This window comes from Mercenaria mercenaria, chromosome 3 (assembly GCF_021730395.1).
Source record: "Mercenaria mercenaria strain notata chromosome 3, MADL_Memer_1, whole genome shotgun sequence".
Classification (NCBI taxonomy): Eukaryota; Metazoa; Mollusca; class Bivalvia; order Venerida; family Veneridae; genus Mercenaria; species Mercenaria mercenaria.
This window is the reverse complement of record NC_069363.1, coordinates 5,098,173-5,119,976: the sequence shown is the minus strand read 5'-3', so window position 1 is coordinate 5,119,976 and position 21,804 is coordinate 5,098,173. Positions and strand designations below refer to the sequence as shown.

General features: G+C 37.1%; 1 protein-coding gene and 1 long non-coding RNA gene across 2 annotated transcripts in view; one reads left to right on the top strand and one right to left on the bottom strand.

Annotated features, from left to right (window-relative positions):
* The window catches only part of LOC123525546 (ceramide glucosyltransferase-like), a 67,820-nt gene that overhangs the window by 33,392 nt on the left and 12,624 nt on the right, over positions 1 to 21,804 (bottom strand). The window contains exon 3 of the mRNA XM_045304676.2: positions 2,665 to 2,767. Within this exon, the coding sequence (XP_045160611.1) occupies positions 2,665 to 2,767 (103 nt within the window). The remainder of the gene's footprint in view (positions 1 to 2,664; positions 2,768 to 21,804) is intronic.
* LOC123523688 (uncharacterized) overlaps positions 1,244 to 21,804 on the top strand; it is a 111,896-nt gene continuing 91,335 nt past the window's right edge. Inside the window, exon 1 of the long non-coding RNA XR_008370085.1 lies at positions 1,244 to 1,371. This is a non-coding gene — a long non-coding RNA (uncharacterized LOC123523688). The remainder of the gene's footprint in view (positions 1,372 to 21,804) is intronic.

The following is a 21,804-nucleotide window of genomic DNA, read 5'->3' as shown; positions in this document are numbered from 1 at the left end:
ATATTAAGGTATATTGAACCAAATCAGTTAGCTGAAGTCTTCCCCTGAATATTTTAAAATTTCACATTTATGCCCAGTGCTATATATTCTGCCCTACCTTAAAGCAACGTTCTGACAATTTTCAATATTTTTCTACTCTGTCTCTCAGAAAAAGGTGCACTCATGTGCCCTAAGTACCCAAAGTGAGCCTAGCCAATAAATAAGCTTCATGCTTTTGTAAGAATCAAGCCAGATTAAATCATCATCATACTTATTTGCTATAGACTCATATCAAACTGCAAGCATAATAATGTGCATGGTGCTATTTAAAATCTTGTTCTCAGATTATCAACATTCAAATGCTGTTGAAAATACATGGCCAATCTGCTTCAATTCAAAATTGTTTCCAAGGACTTGTTTAAGAAAGTATTGATTATAGCTAACACACATTTGAAAATTTTGCTCAGATGGCTTAATAGACCTATATACATGCAGAGCAAGTTTCAATAAATTACCATAAAAGAGACATTATATTTCCCAGGAGAGTGAATATTTACGACTTTTTGAAGTAATTCTGTCATTTTATATTTATTACTCTTTTTAATGAACTGCCTAATGGTATGTATCTGTAAGTTATATTATAACAACATACCGTAATAATTCTATTTATAGCCCGGGCGTTTATTAGAAACACGGTCGGCTCAAAAGTTAGGGATGGGCGAATAATAGAGACAAATCACCAGCAAACATTCAAAATCTTGATGTAATATTTATTTTCGAATATACCGGTGACTACCGGTGACTATAAGAAAGTAATGATGTGATAGTCGTACAAAAATCGATAACGGCCGTACTAGATCGGTACTATAACCGGCCAAGCTAAACTCACAAAATACATGATTAAATTTAATTTATTCTGTCATGAATATAGTATTACCGGTAAGTATTTTTGTTCGTGATTTAAACAACACCCTATTATTTTAGATCAAAGCGCCTTGAATCCAATATTGATTTAATTTCCCTTGCGGGACCCCTGTCTCGAAATGCCAGACTAGTGACGTGACGTAATTACAAAAAGCGCGCGCCTTTGCATTAGCACATGTTTACCTGGGTCAATACATGTATATATGATATGGCGGCATGTGTGTTAGTTTCAGTTAAAGCAGCCATAAAAGGTTATCATTTTCATAAAAATAATCATCCTTTCGGAACTATACTGACATGCATATTAGAACCTAAAAACGAACACAGTGATAGTGCTATTGTTCGTGCAAGGAGTGGGCATTGAAATACTGTGTTCATATAAAATATATGGAATTAAAGACAAGAAAAGTGATGTACGATCTTACATCAGAAGGGAAATAAGAAAACTCGCTGTTCAACTGATAAAAGGTAGGATTATTTTCTAAGATTCATAGGATGGGCGCTTATTAGATAACATCGTATTTTTGATTTTTTTCTTAAAAAAGGCCGTTGTCGGGACTGGGCGTTTATTAGAGCATGGGCTATAAATAGAATTATTACGGTAATTATATTTTCAATTCAAGGCTGTACAAACTATTATGCTGATAGGGTAGATGGTGGAGGTGGAGCACCATTTCTATGAAAATGATTAGTGTTTACTGAAATGGAAAAAGCAATTTAAACACTATGGGAATTAAGTTTTGAGACACTTAAACCTGGGCTAAAAATCACCTGTAAACAGAATTTGTTTCAGTTGTGATAAAATCATTTTACAGTATATTTTAACCTGCTAATAAAGATAACCTGTATGTAAGGACAATTTCCCCCCTATCCAAAGCAAACTGGTATATCCAGGTTTGACCGTATTACTTTTTTATCAGTCTATTCTACTGACTGTCTACAACATGATTTGATACATCAGTCTTGTTAGAATATTTACCATTCTTTTGTATGTTCTGCACATCAATGTGATGTTATCAAATGTAAAATAGATGTTTTTAGTGTTTGTTGTTGTATTGTTGTGGTGTCTCAAACTTTTCTTTAATATCGAACAGTTGGAGTTTTGACTACTTATCAGCAAGCGATTCTGCCTTTGTAGCCTGTGCGACCAAGATCAGCCTGCACGTCAATGCAATCGGATCATGGTCTGCACTGTTCGCTATTCAGTCAGAAAATTTTCAGTGAACACGCCTTTGAATAATAAGTGGTACTGCCCAAATTGAATGATGGACCAGTCCATTTTAGAAATTTAGCAGGGTAAAAGGTTTAATAACTTCACAGTAATAATGGGTGTGTAGTGCTGGTGTTCCTTTTATCATTTAGAGGCTTATTATACTTCAGGATTCCTTTATTATCAAGCTTAAATCAGTTACTACAAAAGGAAGGCTTCAGTGGTCTAGTGGTTAAGCTAAAAACTGGAGGTTGGGGTTTTGAGCACTATTAAGTCTAACAAGTATTAAACATGCTATTTTTTCCAGGAAGACAACTAAAGTGTACTTCGAATAGGTTGTAACTATTCATCACAACTATCAAAAACATATTTATATAAATATATGAGCCGCGCCATGTGAAAACCAACATAGTGGCTTTGCGACCAGCATGGATCCTGACCAGACTGCACGGATGCGCAGGTTGGTCTGGATCCATGCTGGTCACAAACGCACTATATTGGTTTTCTCATGGCGCGGCTCAATTATAATAAATGTAGAAACTATGTGTTACCAAGGAACATTTTGGCATCTACAGCTGGGTATTTGTCCATGAGGCTCTGCACAATCATTCTGGAGGCGTCAAATTCATCTTGTATACAAAACAGTAGTTCATACTGAAATGAATAAAATAAAACCATGTTCTAAAAAATTTCTTGATTGCAATACTTTTCTTCTTGCCATTACCAGAGTATAACCGTTTATGGTTGCTATAGAATTTGGAAGGTGGCTCCATGTTTGTGGTTATTAGGCTGCTGATTTCAAATCACTTGCCCCCAGACCAATGCCGGCTCAAAACCTTGTTTTTCATGTGAAAAAGCCATCCAGCTGGATTATGGAAGGTCAGGGGTTCTACCTAGGTGCCATCCCGTTACAAGGTTATGCCTGGAGGAGCACCTGGGGACTTCCTCCACCATCAAAAGCTGGAAAAATCACCATATTACCTAAGTTGCATCAATGTTCCTATAAACCCAGCATATATAAAAAAAGAAAAAAAGTAAGATTTCCAGACAAATTCTAAAGAAATGCAAAACAAATGCAAAACAAGTGATTAATATGCACAAAATCATAACATTCTGCAAACCCTACATACCATATTTATTCAAACACAAACATTTCTTGCATACCTGACTGGGATTTCTGGCGATTTCACCTGGCAGTGCTGGAAAACTCCATCTTACACCCTTGGTGTGTAAGATGACTCTCATGCTCTAAAATGACATATAATGAACTATATCTTAGCAGCAGATGCGTGTAGTAATTATAATTATTTTACATAAAACCGGATAAAAATCAAATACCTTGATAGTTCCTCTTTGTTCCTTACAATATATTTCCCAATTCAAAAAACGTTATTTTATGGAAAAAACATAATGTTATATTGTAAATTTATATGATAAAACGATAAAACCAAACCCGGGTCTATTACACTGCGTCTCTTTTTGTAATGTCTTGACATACTTCCTGTTTATGTATGTTAAGTTCCTGCGCTTTGTTAATGCACTATTGTAAGAAAAAAGTGCTATATAAAGGAAGACATTTGTTTGAATTTATTTTCACTATTATTTGTTGAATATGGTATGCAAGAAAAAGATTCAATCACTGGCGGTAAGTGCGGATGGAAATATCCGGCTCTCGGGTAACTGTTTATGCGATAACTTGGCAGAGCCTCGTTTCCCCCAAAACAGTTACCCTCAAGTCGGATATTCCCTTTTGCACCAACCACCAGTGAAAGAATCTTATAATCATACACCTAGCTGAGGAAAAAGCTGACTAACCAAGAATCTGCCTGTGCCCAGAATGAAGCCTGAAAGAGGGCTTGACATTAAAAATCATGTTGCCTTTTGACCTAAATTGTATCAGTGTGACTTATAAGTCAAACCAAAAAACATGACAAACTAACTGCAAACAAAATAGGTAAATAGTTAAACAAATATTTATTAAACACTGCTGAATGTCCAGAAAAGGGACCAATTGCTTATAATAGTAAATATAGTTGCATGATAAAGTAAAGCAGTATTTCAAAAAAGATCTAAGAGATCAAAATGTAATGAAATACATTGAATGTATTTTCCTTCACTTTGTAAATCGTAACTTCATTAAATGCTTTCATTAAAAAAACTTTAATGAATTTTGTTATAAAAGTAATATCATCATAGGTAGATATTAACATACATCTCTAAGGGTTTTACTTCTATAGTCTTTGCTTAACATGTACAAAATATTATCTATCTGTCAACTATATATTCTCAATTTGTCTTAACTCAATTGCAATTCAAGCAATCAATGTCATCATCACCATCATAAACATTATCATCAATAATATCAATGTGGTTATCACCACCACCCTCAGCATCATCAACATCATCACCCCAATAAACATCATCATTGCCTATCAATTTTGTTCCCCGTAAACTAGATAATTCCATCAATGCTAACTATGATCTGGTAAGACCCATGAAATATTCATGATTCTTCCGAAAACCTGCCTTATAAAAAGCAGTCTATAATGGCAGTATTGTGTTTTAGAGACAATTACAATGGTGTATAGATTGCATGTTACTGGCAGCAAGGTTCAGTATCCTTTCTCTGCATCTATCTAAACAAATTTTGCATGTAATCAGTGTGGTTTATACCAATGTAATTTTATCATAATCCTAAAAATACTGATTTATGACTTTTAATGTGATCTGTTTTAATAATATTGATATCTGGATGCATATCTGACGGCATGTGCCCATCTAATGACATCACCCAAAAAAAATCAAATTTCAAATTTATTCTTTTTAGAATGCTTATATGTCATGTACAGTGAATCACCCCTCGCTCGAGAATCGATGACTCGAGCACCCGGGCTCGCTCGAGCAATTCATGTAGTCCCGGCCGATTTCCTTCTATTTTCTATGCAAAATTACCATGGCTGGGTCGAGCATCGATAACTCGATCGCTCGAGCATGACACCTGGTCCCTGTGTATCAATTTATTCTTTGTTTCTTCTGGCAAACTCGAGCAGAAGTGTCAAAATATTTCACACCTTTGCCGGTCAGAATGTATCGGTTAATCAAAAATTTTCACACACCATGAGAATTGCATAGTCTATTCCCAGACTATCTTAAATGTTTGTTTGTCGGTATATTTGATCTTATAATGAGATTAATTATTGATAAACGGTTAAAAAAAAGTTTTATTTATCCAAGATCAATCAATTACTGATTACTTAAAACATATTTTCTGCGGAATCGAGATGATAGTTATGAGATCTTAGTATTTTAATCAGCAGTTGTTTGCATGCAAATGAAGGCAGTAATATAGCCTTTTCATTAAATTTAGGGTCAATTCAATTGGACTGAATTGAACTGAATTAAATTTAGACGATAATTATGATATGCACTTGTTGATGAATATAAATAAAAAAGTTTTAGTTGTTTCTTCACATGTGCCATTTACAAATTACCTGTTGAAACGTCTATCATAGATAACGTTTGTAATACGTTTTTTCTTTTAAAATGTCACAAGTATGTTATTATTACGCATCACCGTTTACTCTGCAAACAGTCCCGATGAAAATCGGTAAAAGTAACTTCAATTTTCTTCGTATGTTGGTCAATGTTTGGGTCGCTCGAAACCATGGATAACTCGAGCATTTTGCTCATCCCCTTGCGACCTCGAGCGAGCGGTGTTTTACTGTATTGTCTTCCAGGAGGTATCATGAAACTAACAAGAGATCACAGAGTGATCTTGGCGCCCACCAATGTGCCATTTTTGAGTGTTCCAAATTTCAAGACTTACTGACTAGCTCAAGGTCAAATTTCATTTCCGTACACAACAAAAATCTATGCAAGTGGTCCAAATTTGAAGGCTGTAGCTTGAGAAATGTAAAAGTAGGTCACTAGGTCAAAATCAAGGTCAAATTTTACTTCGGAATACAAAACTATGCATGTGGTCCAAATTTGAAGCCTGTACCTTCAAAAATGTGAAAGTAGGTCACTAGGTCAATGTAAAGGTCAAAGTTTGTTTCGGTACACAAAACTATGCATGTGGTCCAAATCTGAAGGCTGTAGCTTGAGAAATGTAAAAGTAGGTCACTAGGTCAAAATCAAGATCAAATTTTATTTCGGAATACAAAACTATGCATGTGGTCCAAATTTGAAGCCTGTACCTTCAAAAATGTGAAAGTAGGTCACTAGGTCAATGTAAAGGTCAAACTTTGTTTCGGTACACAAAACTATGCATGTGGTCCAAATCTGAAGGCTGTAGCTTGAGAAATGTAAAAGTAGGTCACTAGGTCAAAATCAAGGTCAAATTTTATTTCGGAATACAAAACTATGCATGTGGTCCAAATTTGAAGCCTGTACCTTAAAAATGTGAAAGTAGGTCACTAGTTCAATGTAAAGGTCAAAGGTCATTTCAGTACACAAAACTATGCAAGTGGTCCAAATTTGAAGGCTGTAGCTTGAGAAATGTAAAAGTAGGTCACTAGGTCAAAATCAAGGTCAAATTTTATTTCAGAATACAAAACTATGCATGTGGTCCAAATTTGAAGCCTGTACCTTCAAAATGTGAAAGTAGGTCACTAGGTCAATGTCAAGGTCAAAGTTTTTTTTTCGGTACACAAAACTATGCATGTAGTCCAAATTTGAAGGCTTTAGCTTGAGAAATGTGAAAGTAGGTCACTAGGTCAAAATCAATGTCAAATTTCATTCTGAAACAGGAAACTATGCACATGGTCCAAATTTGATGCCTGTACCTTCAAAAATGTGAAAGTAGGTCACTAGGTCAAAATAAAGGTCAAAGTTTTTTCCAGTGCACAAAATTATGCACGTGGTCCAAATTTGAAGGCTGTAGCTACAGAAATGTGAAAGTAGGTCACTAGGTCAAAATCAAGGTCAACTCATGTCAAGGTTCATCTTGCCACTCAAAAATATACATGTGGTCCAAGTTTGAATGTTGTAGTTACTGACAAGAACATTTTAAAAGCTTTTCCCTATATAAGTCTATATGAACCATGTGACCCCCGGGGCGGGGCCATATTTAACCCTAGGAGGATAATTCGAACAAACTTGGTAGAGAACCACTAGATGATGCTACATTACAAGTATCAAAGCCCTAGGCTTTGTGGTTTGGACAAGAAGATTTTCAAAGTTTTTCCCTATATAAGTCTATGTAAACCATATGACCCCCAGGGCGGGGCCATATTTGACCCTAGGGGTATAATTTGAACAATCTTAGTTGAAGACCACTAGATGATGTCACATACAAAATATCAAAGCCCTAGGCCCTGTGGTTTTGGACAAGAGGTTATTCAAAGTTTTTCCCTATATAAGTCTATATAAACCATGTGACCGCCAGGGCGGGGCCATATTTGACCCCAGAGAAATAATTTGAATCATCTTGGTAGAGGACCACTAGATGATGCTTCATACCAAATATCAAAGCCCTAGGCTCTGTGGTTTTGGACAAGAAGGTTTTCAAAGTTTTTCCCTATATAAATCTATATAAATTATAGAAATAAACAAAGGGCCATAACTCACTCATAAATTGTTGAACCAGTCTGATTTTCAGGGGGACACAACTAGGGTACCAATACATCATTCTGACAAAGTTTGGTCAAAATCCCCCCAGTAGTTTCTGAGGAGATGCGATAACGAGAAATTGTTAACGGACGGACGGACGGACGGACGGACCACGGACGCAGAGTGATTTTAATAGCCCACCATCATCATGATGGTGGGCTAATAAAAATAGGTTAATATGACTCATTCCAGTTTATAACAAGAGAACAGTAAGCTGCCTGTCCTTCAGATTGTTCATAATTCTCACTTGAAACGAGGCAGAATCTTGATATACTACAAAGATTTACCAATCTTTTATAAAACTTCAAGCAGAAACATAAAATCATGATCAATATATTCTTTTCTTTACATAATAAAGAACATTACAAGTACTCTAAAATCTAAAATTTTTGTGGGCACGAAATTTTGTGATTTTAGCCATATCAACATAAATTTGTTGACATTTAGTCCCCTACCACCAATAGGAATGCCCTCTGTCCATCTGTCTGTCTGTCTGCAAATCTGGATCCTGCAATTACTCAAAATATATTCAAGCTAGGTTAAAAAACTTGGTATGTAATAGAAGACGGTCAAGTTCATTACTGAAAGTTTTCCACCGGTAGGGGACTTCTGTATTGCCACTGCAATACTTGGTCACTTGTTATTTCTGAAGATAATATGAAAGCAAATTTTTTGTTGGGAATTGTTTTTGTGGATTGAGGCAACTACATAATCCGCAGAAAATTAGTCCCCACAATTATGAATGATTTTACAGTTCATGTCAAGCAGTATTGTACATGATCATGACAAGATTACAGTTTTGTCTTGATTCTTGGATTTCAACAAGGATGCCCATAGCTATTTATCAGAGATATCATGACCCTGATGTTGTATGCTGTTGCCTGTGGATTAGGGTGATTGCCTTAAACCTAAGAGATACAGATTTGATTCTTGGAACATCTTTTCATCATCCTTAATAGTTATTATTCTGTAAAGTTTCAGTGGAATCACTAGAATCATCTAAAAGTTAAAAAACAAGGAGCAGCTGCTGCATTCAATAAACGCTTGATGTCCCCCAGTGGCAGCCTTATCAATACAAAGCAAACTCAGTCCAAAATGAGGTCAAGTTCAAGGTTAAGGTTAAACTGAGGTCAGGTGATGTCTGAAGATGAGGAATGGTCACAGGTTACATCTGCTTTTATATCAAGTCATGCCTCCCTCATCAGTAGATGCCAGGGGCATAAAGAAAGTGTTGTCACAGGAGATAGCACAATACGTGGGTTCAACGCAATAAGGGCATATCTACATATAATAATTATATGTAGATATGCCCTTATTGCGTTGAACCCTCGAATAGTCTATTTCCATGCTGGATAGTGAAATAGAGCACACTAATGTGGATGATAATGCTGGACAACAGTTTGAGTCTGAGTCAATTGCTATAGCAATAACAGAGATACAGGCAACCTCTGTAGAGCAACACCCTTTGGGAGATACAAATATTGACAGATATGCAGATGTTGTTGTTCTGGGGAGGTAAATTTGATAGTATATTTCAGCTTAGGGACATTTTGATGATGTTGTTATAGAGAGGTTTTTGCTTAAGAGAGGGCCGCTCTGAAGAGGTTGTACTGTAGATTGAATTAACTAAGTATGAAATAGACATAAATTAAAGGAAAATATCTACCTACAAAAGTAATATGCACCATGTGTCATATAATGTGGTTAATAATGTGGAACATTTATTTTTTGTTTGAATCAAATCCATTCAGTAATGCATAGAGATAGAATGGAAGTGCATCAAAACTGTAATATGATATGGGTAATGATAAGGAATATCTATTTCAAATAAAGTGTATCAAAATTTAAACCAAGGTACAGATGGATAGATCTCCATATACTACTTGAACTAAAAAATTAAAGACAACAAGAGGACCATGATGGTCCTGAATCGCTCACCTATCTCCACATGACCCAGTGTTCAACTGAGTATGACATCGTTATTTCTATTATTTGACATAGTGACCTAGTTTTTGAGCACATGTGACCTAGATATCATCAAGATAAAAAATTCTGACCAATTTTCATGAAGATCCATTGAAAAATATGGCCTCTAGAGAGGTCACAAGGTTTTTCTATTATTTGACCTAATGACCTAGTTTTTGAAGGCACGTGACCCACTTTTAAACTTGACCTAGATATCATCAAGGTGAACATTCTCACCAATTTTCATGAAGATCTCGTGAAAAATATGGCCTCTAGAGAGGTCACAAGGTTTTTCTATTTTTCGACTTACTGACCTAGTTTTTGACCGCACATGACCCGGTTATGAACCTGACCTAGATATCATCAAGCTGAACATTCTCACCAATTTTCATGAAGATCCATTGAGAAATATGGCCTCTAGAGAGGTCACAAGGTTTTTTCTATTTTTAGACCTACTGACCTAGTTTTTGACCCCACGTGACCCAGTTTCGAATCTGACTTAGATATCATCAAGATGAACATTCTGACCAATATTCATGAAGATCTCATGAAAAATATGGCCTCTAGAGAGGTCACAAGGTTTTTCTATTTTTAGATCTACTGACCTAGTTTTTAACCCCACGTGACCCAGTTTCGAACTTGACCTAGATATCTTCAAGGTAAACATTCTGACCAATTTTCATGAAGATCCATTGCAAAATATCGCCTCTAGAGAGGTCACAAGGTTTTCCTATTTTTAGACCTACTGACCTAGTTTTTGACCGCACATGACCCAGTTTCGAACTTGACCTAGATATCATCAAGGTAAACATTCTGACCAATTTTCATGAAGATCCATTGAGAAATATGGCCACTAGAGAGGTCACAAGGTTTTTCTATTTTAGATCTACTGACCTAGTTTTTGACCCCACATGACCCAGTTTCGAACTTGACCTAGATATCATCAAGGTGAACATTCTGACCAATATTCATGAAGATCTCATGAAAAATATGGCCTCTAGAGAGGTCACAAGGTTTTTCTATTTTTAGATCTACTGACCTAGTTTTTAACCCACGTGACCCAGTTTCGCACTTGACCTAGATATCATCAAGATGAACGTTCTGACCAATTTTCATGAAGATGCATTGAGAAATATGGCCTCTAGAGAGGTCACAAGGTTTTTCTATTTTTAGACCTAATGACCTAGTTTTTGACCCTACGTGACCCAGTTTCGAACTTGACCTAGATATCATCAAGATAATACTCTGACCAATATTCATGAAGATCTCATGAAAAATATGGCCTCTAGAGAGGTCACAAGGTTTTTCTATTTTTAGACCTACTGACCTAGTTTTTGACGGCACGTGACCCAGTTTCGAACTTGACCTAGATATCATCAAGGTGAACATTCTGACCAATTTTCATGAAGATCTTGTGAAATATATGGCCTCTAGAGAGGTCACAAGGTTTTTCTATTTTTAGACCTACTGACCTAGTTTTTGACGGCATGTGACCCAGTTTCGAACTTGACCTAGATATCATCAAGATGAACATTCTGACCAACTTTCATAAAGATCCCACGAAAAATGTGACCTCTAGAGTGGTCACAACCAAAAGTTTACGGACGGACGGACGCACGGACGGACGGACGGACGGACGACGGACACTGCGCGATCACAAAAGCTCACCTTGTCACTTTGTGACAGGTGAGCTAAAAAGTGCTTCAAACAGAATGACCAACTACTGGTATATGCCTCTTATGCTTCTAAAGTATCCTCTGGTAGTATCTCTGGCAGTGACTGTATCTCTGGCAGTGACTGTAATTCTGGCAGTGACTGTATCTCTGGCAGTGACTGTAATTCTGGCAGTGACTGTAATTCTGGCAGTGACTGTATCTCTGGCAGTGACTGTAAGTCTGGCAGTGACTGTATCTCTGGCAGTGACTGTAAGTCTGGCAGTGACTGTATCTCTGGCAGTGACTGTATCTCTGGCAGTGACTGTCAGTCTGGCAGTGGTGACTGTATCTCTGGTGGTAACTGTATCTCTGGCAGTGACTGTAATTCTGGCAGTGACTGTATCTCTGGCAGTGACTGTAAGTCTGGCAGTGGTGACTGTATCTCTGGTGGTAACTGTATCTCTGGCAGTGACTGTATCTCTGGCAGTGACTGTATCTCTGGAAGTGACTGTATCTCTAGCAGTGACTGTATCTGTATCTCTGGCAGTGACTGTATCTCTGGCAGTGACTGTAATTCTGGCAGTGGTGACTGTAATTCTGGCATGACTGTATCTCTGGCTGTGACTGTATCTCTGGTGGTGATTGTATCTCTGGCAGTGACTGTATCTCTGGTAGTGACTGTATCTCTGGCGTTGACTGTTTCTCTGGCAGTGACTGTATCTCTGGCGGTGACTGTATCTCTGGCAGTGACTGTATCTCTGGCAGTGACTGTATCTCTGGCGGTGACTGTATCTCTGGCGGTGACTGTATCTCTGGCAGTGACAGTATCTCTAGTGGTGACTGTATCTCTGGTGGTGATTGCATCTCTGGCGGTGACTGTATCTCTGGCAGTGACTGCATCTCTTGTGGTGACTGTATCTCTGGCAGTGACTGTATCTCTGGTGGAAACTGTATCTCTGGCAGTGACTGTATCTCTGGCAGTGACTGTATCTCTGGTGGTGACTGTATCTCTGGCAGTGACTGTATCTCTGGCAGTGACCGACAGCAGACTTTTGTCTTTGACAGCTATTTGATATTAGACCCAGTACCCTATATACAGCCATCAAAGCAAGCAGGCAATATTGCCTTTTTCTGTAACAGCAAATTCGATTAAAGAGCTACATATTGAACTGTGAGATACTTTATTACCAATAAATATCTGACATTCCAAAGGATGCCAAGTATTTTATATATATGTGTGTGGTTTTGCCCGTTCTTTTTTTCACTATTTCAGTATTAAGGGCAATGCTCTTTTACTGTAAAACAAATCTGATGATTCCATGTTAGTTGTGACTAAACATACTTCTGCAGGAGTCCTTTTATACCCCTTTTACAGTTTATTTCTTGGTCACAAAACAACATGGCATTTCAAAGATACTCATGCCATTCAAATTTTGATACGGAAACCGTAATTCTTTAATAAAAAGTATCTCCAAAACTACTACTACATCACCCTTTGCATTTCGCAACATACGCAACAGAAAGAAGTTCCTCAAACAAAATTAAATGAAAATCCACTGCACGCACAACTTGCCCACTAACATTAATGTGGAACTATTGAAAGAAATTAGGTTCTCTCAAAGTCTGTTAATTTATTCAAACTTCTATAGGAACTGAATCTGGTTGGTGATTTCTCTTGGAATTGTCTGGTTTTGCCAATATTCTTGACTGATCCAATATTAACTACTAGTTTTTTATCTTTTGATTTATTGGGACTCCTCAAAATCACCAAATTAACACTGTTCCCCCCTCCAGCAAGATCTTAACACTACAAATAACACAAGCAACACAAGTGCTGAGATAAGGAGAACCACTCAACTTGATTAGAAAATATTCATAATGTCTTCTAAAAGCAGTTATACCAGGGATATGCCTTGACAGAGAACAGCCACTAGAATATGAAATTGCACCTTTAAACTAGATGTCTGGTCCATAGGACAAAGGTACCACCACTTACTACCCCCACAATACTGTCTTGTCACAGAAGAATGGCAACCATAAGAAATTTTAAAAATACTTAGAATAATACAAGAGGACCATGATGGTCCTGAATCGCTCACCTCTTCCCACATGACCCAGTTTTGAGTATGACGTCGTTTTTTCTATTATCTGACATAGTGACCTAGTATTTGAGCTCATGTGACCCAGTTTTGAACTTGACCTAGATATTATCAAGAAAAAAATTCTGACCAATTTTCATGAAGATCCATTGAAAAATATGGTCTCTAGAGGTCACAAGGTTTTTCTATTATTTGACCTATTGACCTAGTTTTAGAAGGTACGTGACCCTGTTTTGAACTTTTAACTAGATATCATCAAGGTGAACATTCTCACTAATTTTCATGAAGATCTCATGAAAAATATGGCCTCTAGAGAGGTCACAAGGTTTTTCTATTTTTATACTTACTGGCCTAGTTTTTGACCGCACGTGACCCAGTTTCGAAACTGACCTAGATATCATCAAGGTGAACATTCAGATCAATTTTCATGAAGATCCATTGAAAAATATGGCCTCTAGAGAGGTCACAACGTTTTTTCATTATTTGACCTACTGACCTAGTATTTGATGGCACGTTACCCACTTTCGAATTTGACCTAGATATCATCAAGATGAACATTCTGACCAATTTTTATGGAGATCCATTCACAAGTATGGCCTCTAGAGAGGTCACAATGTTTTTCTATTTTTAGACCTACTGACGTAGTTTTTGATCGCACATGACCCTGTTTCGAACTTGACCTAGATATCATCAAGATGAACATTCAGACCAACTTTCATACAGATCCCATGACAAATATGGCCTTTAGAGAGGTCACAAGGTTTTTCTATTATTTGACCTACTGACCTAGTTTTTGAAGACACGTGACCCACTTTCGAGCTTCATCTAGATATCATCAAGATGAATATTCAGACCAACTTTCATACAGATCCCATGAAAAATATGGCCTCTAGAGAGGTCACAAGGTTTTTCTATTATTTGACCTACTGACCTAGATTTTGACGGCACATGACCCACTTTCAAAGCTGACCTAGATATCATCAAGGTGAACATTCTGACCAATTTTCATGAAGATCTCATGAAATATATGGCCTCTAGAGAGGTCAAAAGGTTTTTCTATTTTTAGACCTACTGACCTAATTTTTGACTGCATGTGACCCAGTTTCAAACTTGACCTAGATATCATCAAGATAAACATTCAGACCAACTTTCATACAGATCCCATGAAAAATATGGCCTTTAGAGAGGTCACAAGGTTTTTCTATTATTTGACCTACTGACCTAGTTTTTGAAGGTACATGACCCACTTTCAAAGCTGACCTAGATATCATCAAGGTGAACATTCTGACCAATTTTCATGAAGATCTCATGAAATATATGGCCTCTAGAGAGGTCAAAAGGTTTTTCTATTTTTAGACCTACTGACCTAATTTTTGACCGCATGTGACCCAGTTTCAAACTTGACCTAGATATCATCAAGATAAACATTCAGACCAACTTTCATACAGATCCCATGAAAAATATGGCCTTTAGAGAGGTCACAAGGTTTTTCTATTATTTGACCTACTGACCTAGTTTTTGATGGCACGTGACCCAGTTTCGAACTTGACCTAGATATCATCAAGGAGAACGTTCTGACCAATTTTCATGAAGATCTTGTGAAATATATGGCCTCTAGAGATGTCACAAGGTTTTTCTATTTTTAGACCTACTGACCTAGTTTTTGAAGGCACGTGACCCAGTTTCGAACTTGACCTAGATATCATCAAGGTGAACATTCTGACCAATTTTCATGAAGATCTTGAGAAACATATGGCCTCTAGAGAGGTCACAAGGTTTTTCTATTTTTAGACCTACTGACCTAGTTTTTGACGGCACGTGACCCAGTTTCAAACTTGACCTAGATATCATCAAGATGAACAGTCTGACCAACTTTCATAAAGATCCCACAAAAAATGTGACCTCTAGAGTGGTCACAAGCAAAAGTTTACGGACGGACGGACGCTGCATGATCACAAAAGCTCACCTTGTCACTATGTGACAGGTGAGCTAATAAAACGTTAAAAAACTAAATACTTAAAAAAATTTTTTTTACTCTTCTTTGGAGTACTTCAGCCTGGGCTTCTGCGGCACATATAAGTAATACTAGTATATGTGCCCAGGATGAGGGATGAGGTAAATATAGAAATCTCTAATATTAGAGATACATTAAAAATGAATACAAAAAAAATGTCTTACCAACACATGTTACCACAGAAAAATGTATTTACTTTTTATATAGGACTAATAACAAAAAAGTTTTAAAAATACCTAAAATACTGAAAATGTAAAGATAGAATATCTAACAAGAGATCACAGAGTGATCTTGGCGCCCACCAATGTGCCATTTTTGAGTGTTCCAAATTTCAAGACTTATTGACTAGCTCAAGGTCAAATTTCATTTCCGTACACAACACTGTGCATATAGTCCATGCATGTGGTCCAAATTTACAAGCTGTAGCTTGAGAAATGTGAAAGTAGGTCACTAGATCAATTTCAAGGACAAAGTTCTTTGTACACAAAAATATGCATGTGCATCAAGTTTGAAGGCTGTAGTTTGAGAAATCTGAAAGAAGGTCACTAGCTCAATCTTAAGGTCAAAGATTATTTCGGTACACAAAACTATACAAGTGGTCCAAATTTGAAGCCCGTAGCTTGAGAAATGTACAAGTAGGTCACTAGGTCAAAATCAAGGTCAAACTTCATTTCAGAACACAAATCTATGCATGTGGTCCAAATTTGAAGCCTGTTCCTTCAAAAATGTAAAAGTAGGTCACTAGGTCAATGTCAAGGTCAAAATTTGTTTCGGTACACAATCCTATGCATGTGGTCTAAATTTGAAGCCAGTAGCTACAGAAATGTAGAAGTAGGTCACTAGGTCAATCTTAAGGTCAAAGTTCATTTCAGTACACGAAACTATGCATGTGGTCCAAATTTGAAGCCTGTAGCTTAAGAAGTGTGGAAGTAGGTCGCTAGGTCAAAATCAAGGTCAAATTTTATTTCGGAACACAGAACTATGCATGTGGTCCAAATCTGAAGCCTGTACCTTCAAAAATGTGAAAGTAGGTCACTAGGTCAAAGTTTGTTTCGGTACACAAAACTATGCACGTGGTCCAAATTTGAAGGCTGTAGCTTGAGAAATGTGGAAGTAGGTAACTAGGTCAAAATCAAGGTCAAATTTCATTTCAGAACACGGAACTATGCATGTGGTCCAAATTTGAAGCTTGTACCTTCAAAAATGTGAAAGTAGGTCACTAGGTCAATGTCAAGGTTAAAGTTTTTTCAGTGCACAAAACTATGCATGTGGTTCAAATTTGAAGGCGGTAGCTACAGAAATGTGAAAGTAGGTCACTAGGTCAAAATCAAGGTCAACTCATGTCAAGGTTCATCTTGCCACTCACAACCATACATGTGGTCCAAATTTGAATGTTGTAGGTTATTGACAAGAAGATTTTCGAAGTTTTTCCCTATATAAGTCTATATGAACCATGTGACCCCCAGGGTGGCACCGTATTTGACCCTACAGGGATAATTTGAATAAACTTGGTAGAGAACCACTAGATGATGCTACATTACAAATGCCAAAGCCCTAGGCTTTGTGGTTTGGACAAGAAGATTTTCAAAGTTTTTCCCTATATAAGTCTATGTAAACCATGTGAACCCTGGGGCGGGGCCATATTTGACCCTAGGGGGATAATTTGAATAATCTTAGTTGAAGACCACTAGATGATGTCACATACAAAATATCAAAGCCCTAGGCCCTGTGGTTTTGAACAAGAGGTTTTTCAAAGTTTTTCCCTATATAAGTCTATTTAAACCATGTGACCCCCGGGGCGGGGCCATATTAGACCCCAGGGAAATAATTTGAATCATCTTGGTAGAGGACCACTAGATGATGCTTCAAACCAAATATCAAAGCCCTAGGCTCTGTGGTTTTGGACAGGAAGATTTTCAAAGTTTTTCCCTATATAAATCTATGTAAATTATAGAAATAAACAAAGGGCCATAACTCACTAAACAAGAGGGCCATGAAGGCCCTGTATCGCTCACCTGACCTATTGACCTAAAGATCATCAAGATGAACATTCTGAAGAAGTTTCATTAAGATATGGTCATAAATAAGTGTTAACTAGTTTTTCCTTTGATTTGACCCCGTGACCTAGTTTTTGACCCAACATGATCCAGATTCAAACTTCACCTAAAGATCATCAAGTTTAACATTCTGACTAAGTTTCATGAAGATACAGTCATAAATGTGGCCTCTAGAGAGTTAACAAGCTTTTCCTTTGATTTGACCTCGTGACCTAGTTTTTGACCCATCATGACCCAGATTCGAACCTGACCTAAAGATCATCAAGTTTAACATTCTGACTAAGTTTCATGAAGATACAATCATAAATGTGGCCTCTAGAGTGTTAACAAGCTTTTCCTTTGATTTGATCCCATGACCTAGTTTTTGATCCAACATGACCCAGATTCGAACTTGACCTAAAGATCATCAAGTTTAACATTCTGACTAAGTTTCATGAAGATACAGTCATTAATGTTGCCTCTAGAGAGTTAACAAGCTTTTCCTTTGATTTGACCCCGTGACCTAGTTTTTGACCCAACATGACCCAGATTCGAATTTGACCTAAAGATCATCAAGTTTAACATTCTGACTAAGTTTCATGAAGATATAGTCATAAATGTGGCCTCTAGAGTGTTAACAAGCTTTTCCTTTGATTTGACCTAGTGACCTAGTTTTTGATCCCAGCTGACCCAGATTTAAACTTGATCTAAAGATCACCAAGATAGACATTCTGACCAAGTTTCATTAAGATACGGTCATAAATGTGGCCTCTACAGTGTTAATTAGCTTTTCCTTTGATTTGACCGGGTGACCTAGTTTTTGATCCTACATGACCCAGATTCGAACTTGACCTTAGGATCATGACGTTTAACATTCTGACCAAGTTTCATGAAGATATAGTCATAAATGCGGCCTTTACAGTGTTAAAAAGCTTTTCCTTTGATCTGACCTGGTGACCTAGTTTTTGACCCCAGATGACCCAATATCAAACTTGTCCAAGACTTTATTAAGGATAACACTCTGACCAAGTTTCATTAAGATTGGGTCAAAATTGTGACCTCTAGAGTGTTAACAAGCTTTTCCTTTGATTTGACCTGGTGACCTAGATTTTGATCCCAGATGACCCAATATCAAACTCGTCCAAGATTTTATTGAGGGTAACATTCTGACCATGTTTCATTAAGATTGGGCCAAAATTGTGACCTCTAGAGTGTTAACAAGCTTTTCCTTTGATTTGACCTGGTGACCTAGTTTTTGACCCCAGATGACCCAATATCGAACTCATCCAAGATTTTATCGAGGGTAACATTCTGACTAAGTTTCATTAAGATTGGGCCAAAAATGTGACCTCTAGAGTGTTAACAGTCAAATTGTTGACGACGGACGGACGGACGGACGGACGACGGACGACGACGGACGCCGGACACAGGGTGATCACTAAAGCTCACCTTTGAGCACTTCGTGCTCAGGTGAGCTAAAAATTGTTGAACCAGTCTGATTTTCAGGGGGACACAACTAGGGTACCAATAAATCATTCTGACAAAGTTTGGTCAAAATCCCCGTGGTAGTTTCTGAGGAGATGCGATAACGAGAAATTGTTAACGGACGGAAGGACGGACGGACTGACGGACGGAAGGACGACGGACCACGGACGCAGAGTGATTTGAATAGCCCACCATCTGATGATGGTGGGCTAAAAATAGACTAATTCTTGGAATTTAAGTGGAAGTTACTCAGTACAAAAGTTAAAAAAAGGTTACATACTTCCCTTTGGCTCTAAGCCAATCAGAATGATATACAGTCAAACTTATGCTAGCGACCACCTGTTGACAACGACCAGTCTCTGGTCCCCCCCCCCCCCCCCCCAACCTGTAGAAATATGCTCATAAAAGGCTGTGAATAGCAGCCACCTGGCAACCGCGACCAGCCTAATTCATTCCCAAGGGTCATATTTGCCCCACAATAGCGACCAAGCTGGACCGTTCCGGCATGATAATATTTTCAGACTTTCGCATTATAGCAAACATAAAATTACTGTTTGATTGAAAATTTGTAAGTTTGCACCGGCCAAATTAATACATAGAACATAAAGAAAGCAGGAAGCTGTAAAAATACTTTTAATCCGCATGATAATGGCTAACTGAGAAGTGACCCTTCCCCCCAAATAAAGACCACCTGTGAACAAAGACCACTTTTGCTTGTTCCGAAGAGTGGTCTTTGTTCACAAATTTGACTGTATAGTAAAAATGCATCAAAATAACCTTAAATTATAAGTAAAAGGGGACATAATTCATCAAAAATTGGTGTCAGAGTTATGCACCTTGTGTCACATGATGTGGGTGATAAGGTGGAACATCTATGTTAAGTTTGAATCAAATCCATTTAGTAATAACTGAGATATAGTGAAAATGCATCAAAATTAACCTTAAATTCTAAGTAAAAGGGGATATAATTCACGAAAAATTGGTGTCAGAGTTATGCACCTTGTGTCACATGATGCGGGTGATAAGGTGGAACATCTGTTTTAGTTTGAATCAAATCCATTTAGTCATAACTGAGATAATAGATTTCGGGACACGACAGGACGTGACGCGACAAAACTGACTCCTATATAGTCTCCCCTAAACATGTTTGGTGGGGGTATAATTAACCAATTTATTTTCATTGTTATCAATAAAAATTTGAGGGGTGTACTGTACAACAGAATATGAAAGGATGGGGGAATGCAAAACAAAACCCTGGTTACACTATTTTTCATGCTGAATAACCAAGAATGGTAAAATAAATGCAATAAAATGAACCTGCACAAACAAATTTACAGACTTGGCATCTTTCATACACATGTTAGATTACTTTAAATGGAACTGCATTCTCTACTTCAGCTTTTAATCTCTACATCATATTGCAGAAAATCTAATTTACTTCTCCTGAAAAGCGAAAGGTTTTATAGGTTCAGCATAGAGACCATCAATATTCTAGCATTTATAATGAATGACAAACCTGCCTCTGCTTAGAAAGCATCTGTTAAGAAAATTAGGAAAATATCTTATAACACACTGCATTCTTCCTTAGTCAAAGAGTCATGTTGCCACAAGGTTAGAGGCTATTAAGAGAATTTCATCAAATATTGTTTCCCAAAACTGTAATAACCATCTCAATAAATAAGAAGAATGTCAGAATATTATGTCAATAAAACGCAAATATAATTTTGGCTCATGAAGACTGCCTGTCAGATTTGTCGGAAATTACCAAAAAAATTACACCGGGAATTACTTGAAGAATGAAGTACTATATACTAAGCAAAGATTACAGTTAAAAAAGCACTTCTTATATTGATTTTCACATCAGAAACAGAGAATTAAGTCACAAAAATCGTGAAGCAAGTTGGGGCAAATTGATTTGGTAGTAGGAAAAAAACACTGTGTAATAGACAAAATGACAGCAGTCATTGTAACACTATACAAGTCTGATTTTCAGATAAAAAGGATTAAAAAGGGAAAACTTTGTCTCTCTCAACTTTCCTTTTTTTACTCGACAGTCTACATAACTACAATATTTGTATATTGTACAGGGAGAAAATGTACAAAGATGCACAAAAAATGTTGTACAAAAGTGTACAAGATCTCATCGCTGTACCTTAAAAAGAAGAAAGTAGGTCAGTAGGTCAAAATCAAGGTCACTGAAAGTCAGTTTTGAGATGTGTGTTCAAAACTGAACAAGTGGTCAAAATTTCATGGCAATCTTAAAAAAGAGGAAAGCAGGTCAGTAGGTCATGATCAAGGGACCATGTAATCACTAAGGGTCATCAACTGGTTATACTTAAAAGCATATGAAATATGTTAGAAAATTATTGAAGTTTTTTCCAATGTAACTCTATTCATATTTGAAACAAATAAAGGGCCATAGCTTCGTGAAAAATCATTCAAATGGAATGTGCTTTGCACATGCACAACTACACTTGGTACCAATGACAATAATAACAAGATTTGATAAAAGTCTGGCATACAATGACTGAGAAATAGCGCGGACAAATTTTTTCTGCATACAAATGAAGAAAAGATTAATGAAGGACCATAACTATGTGAAAAATCATTCAAATGGAACATGCTTTGCACATGCACAACTTGACTTGGTACCAAGTATAATTACAAGGTTTTTGATAAAAGTCTAGCATATAAGGACTAACAAGGACAAATGTTTTCCCTATACATATAAAGAAACATGGGTGCCATAGTCACAAAATATGTCCGTTGAGAGCTGGTGAACAATTCCATGCATGAAGAAGAAATGCCCCGGACAAAGTTGTCATTC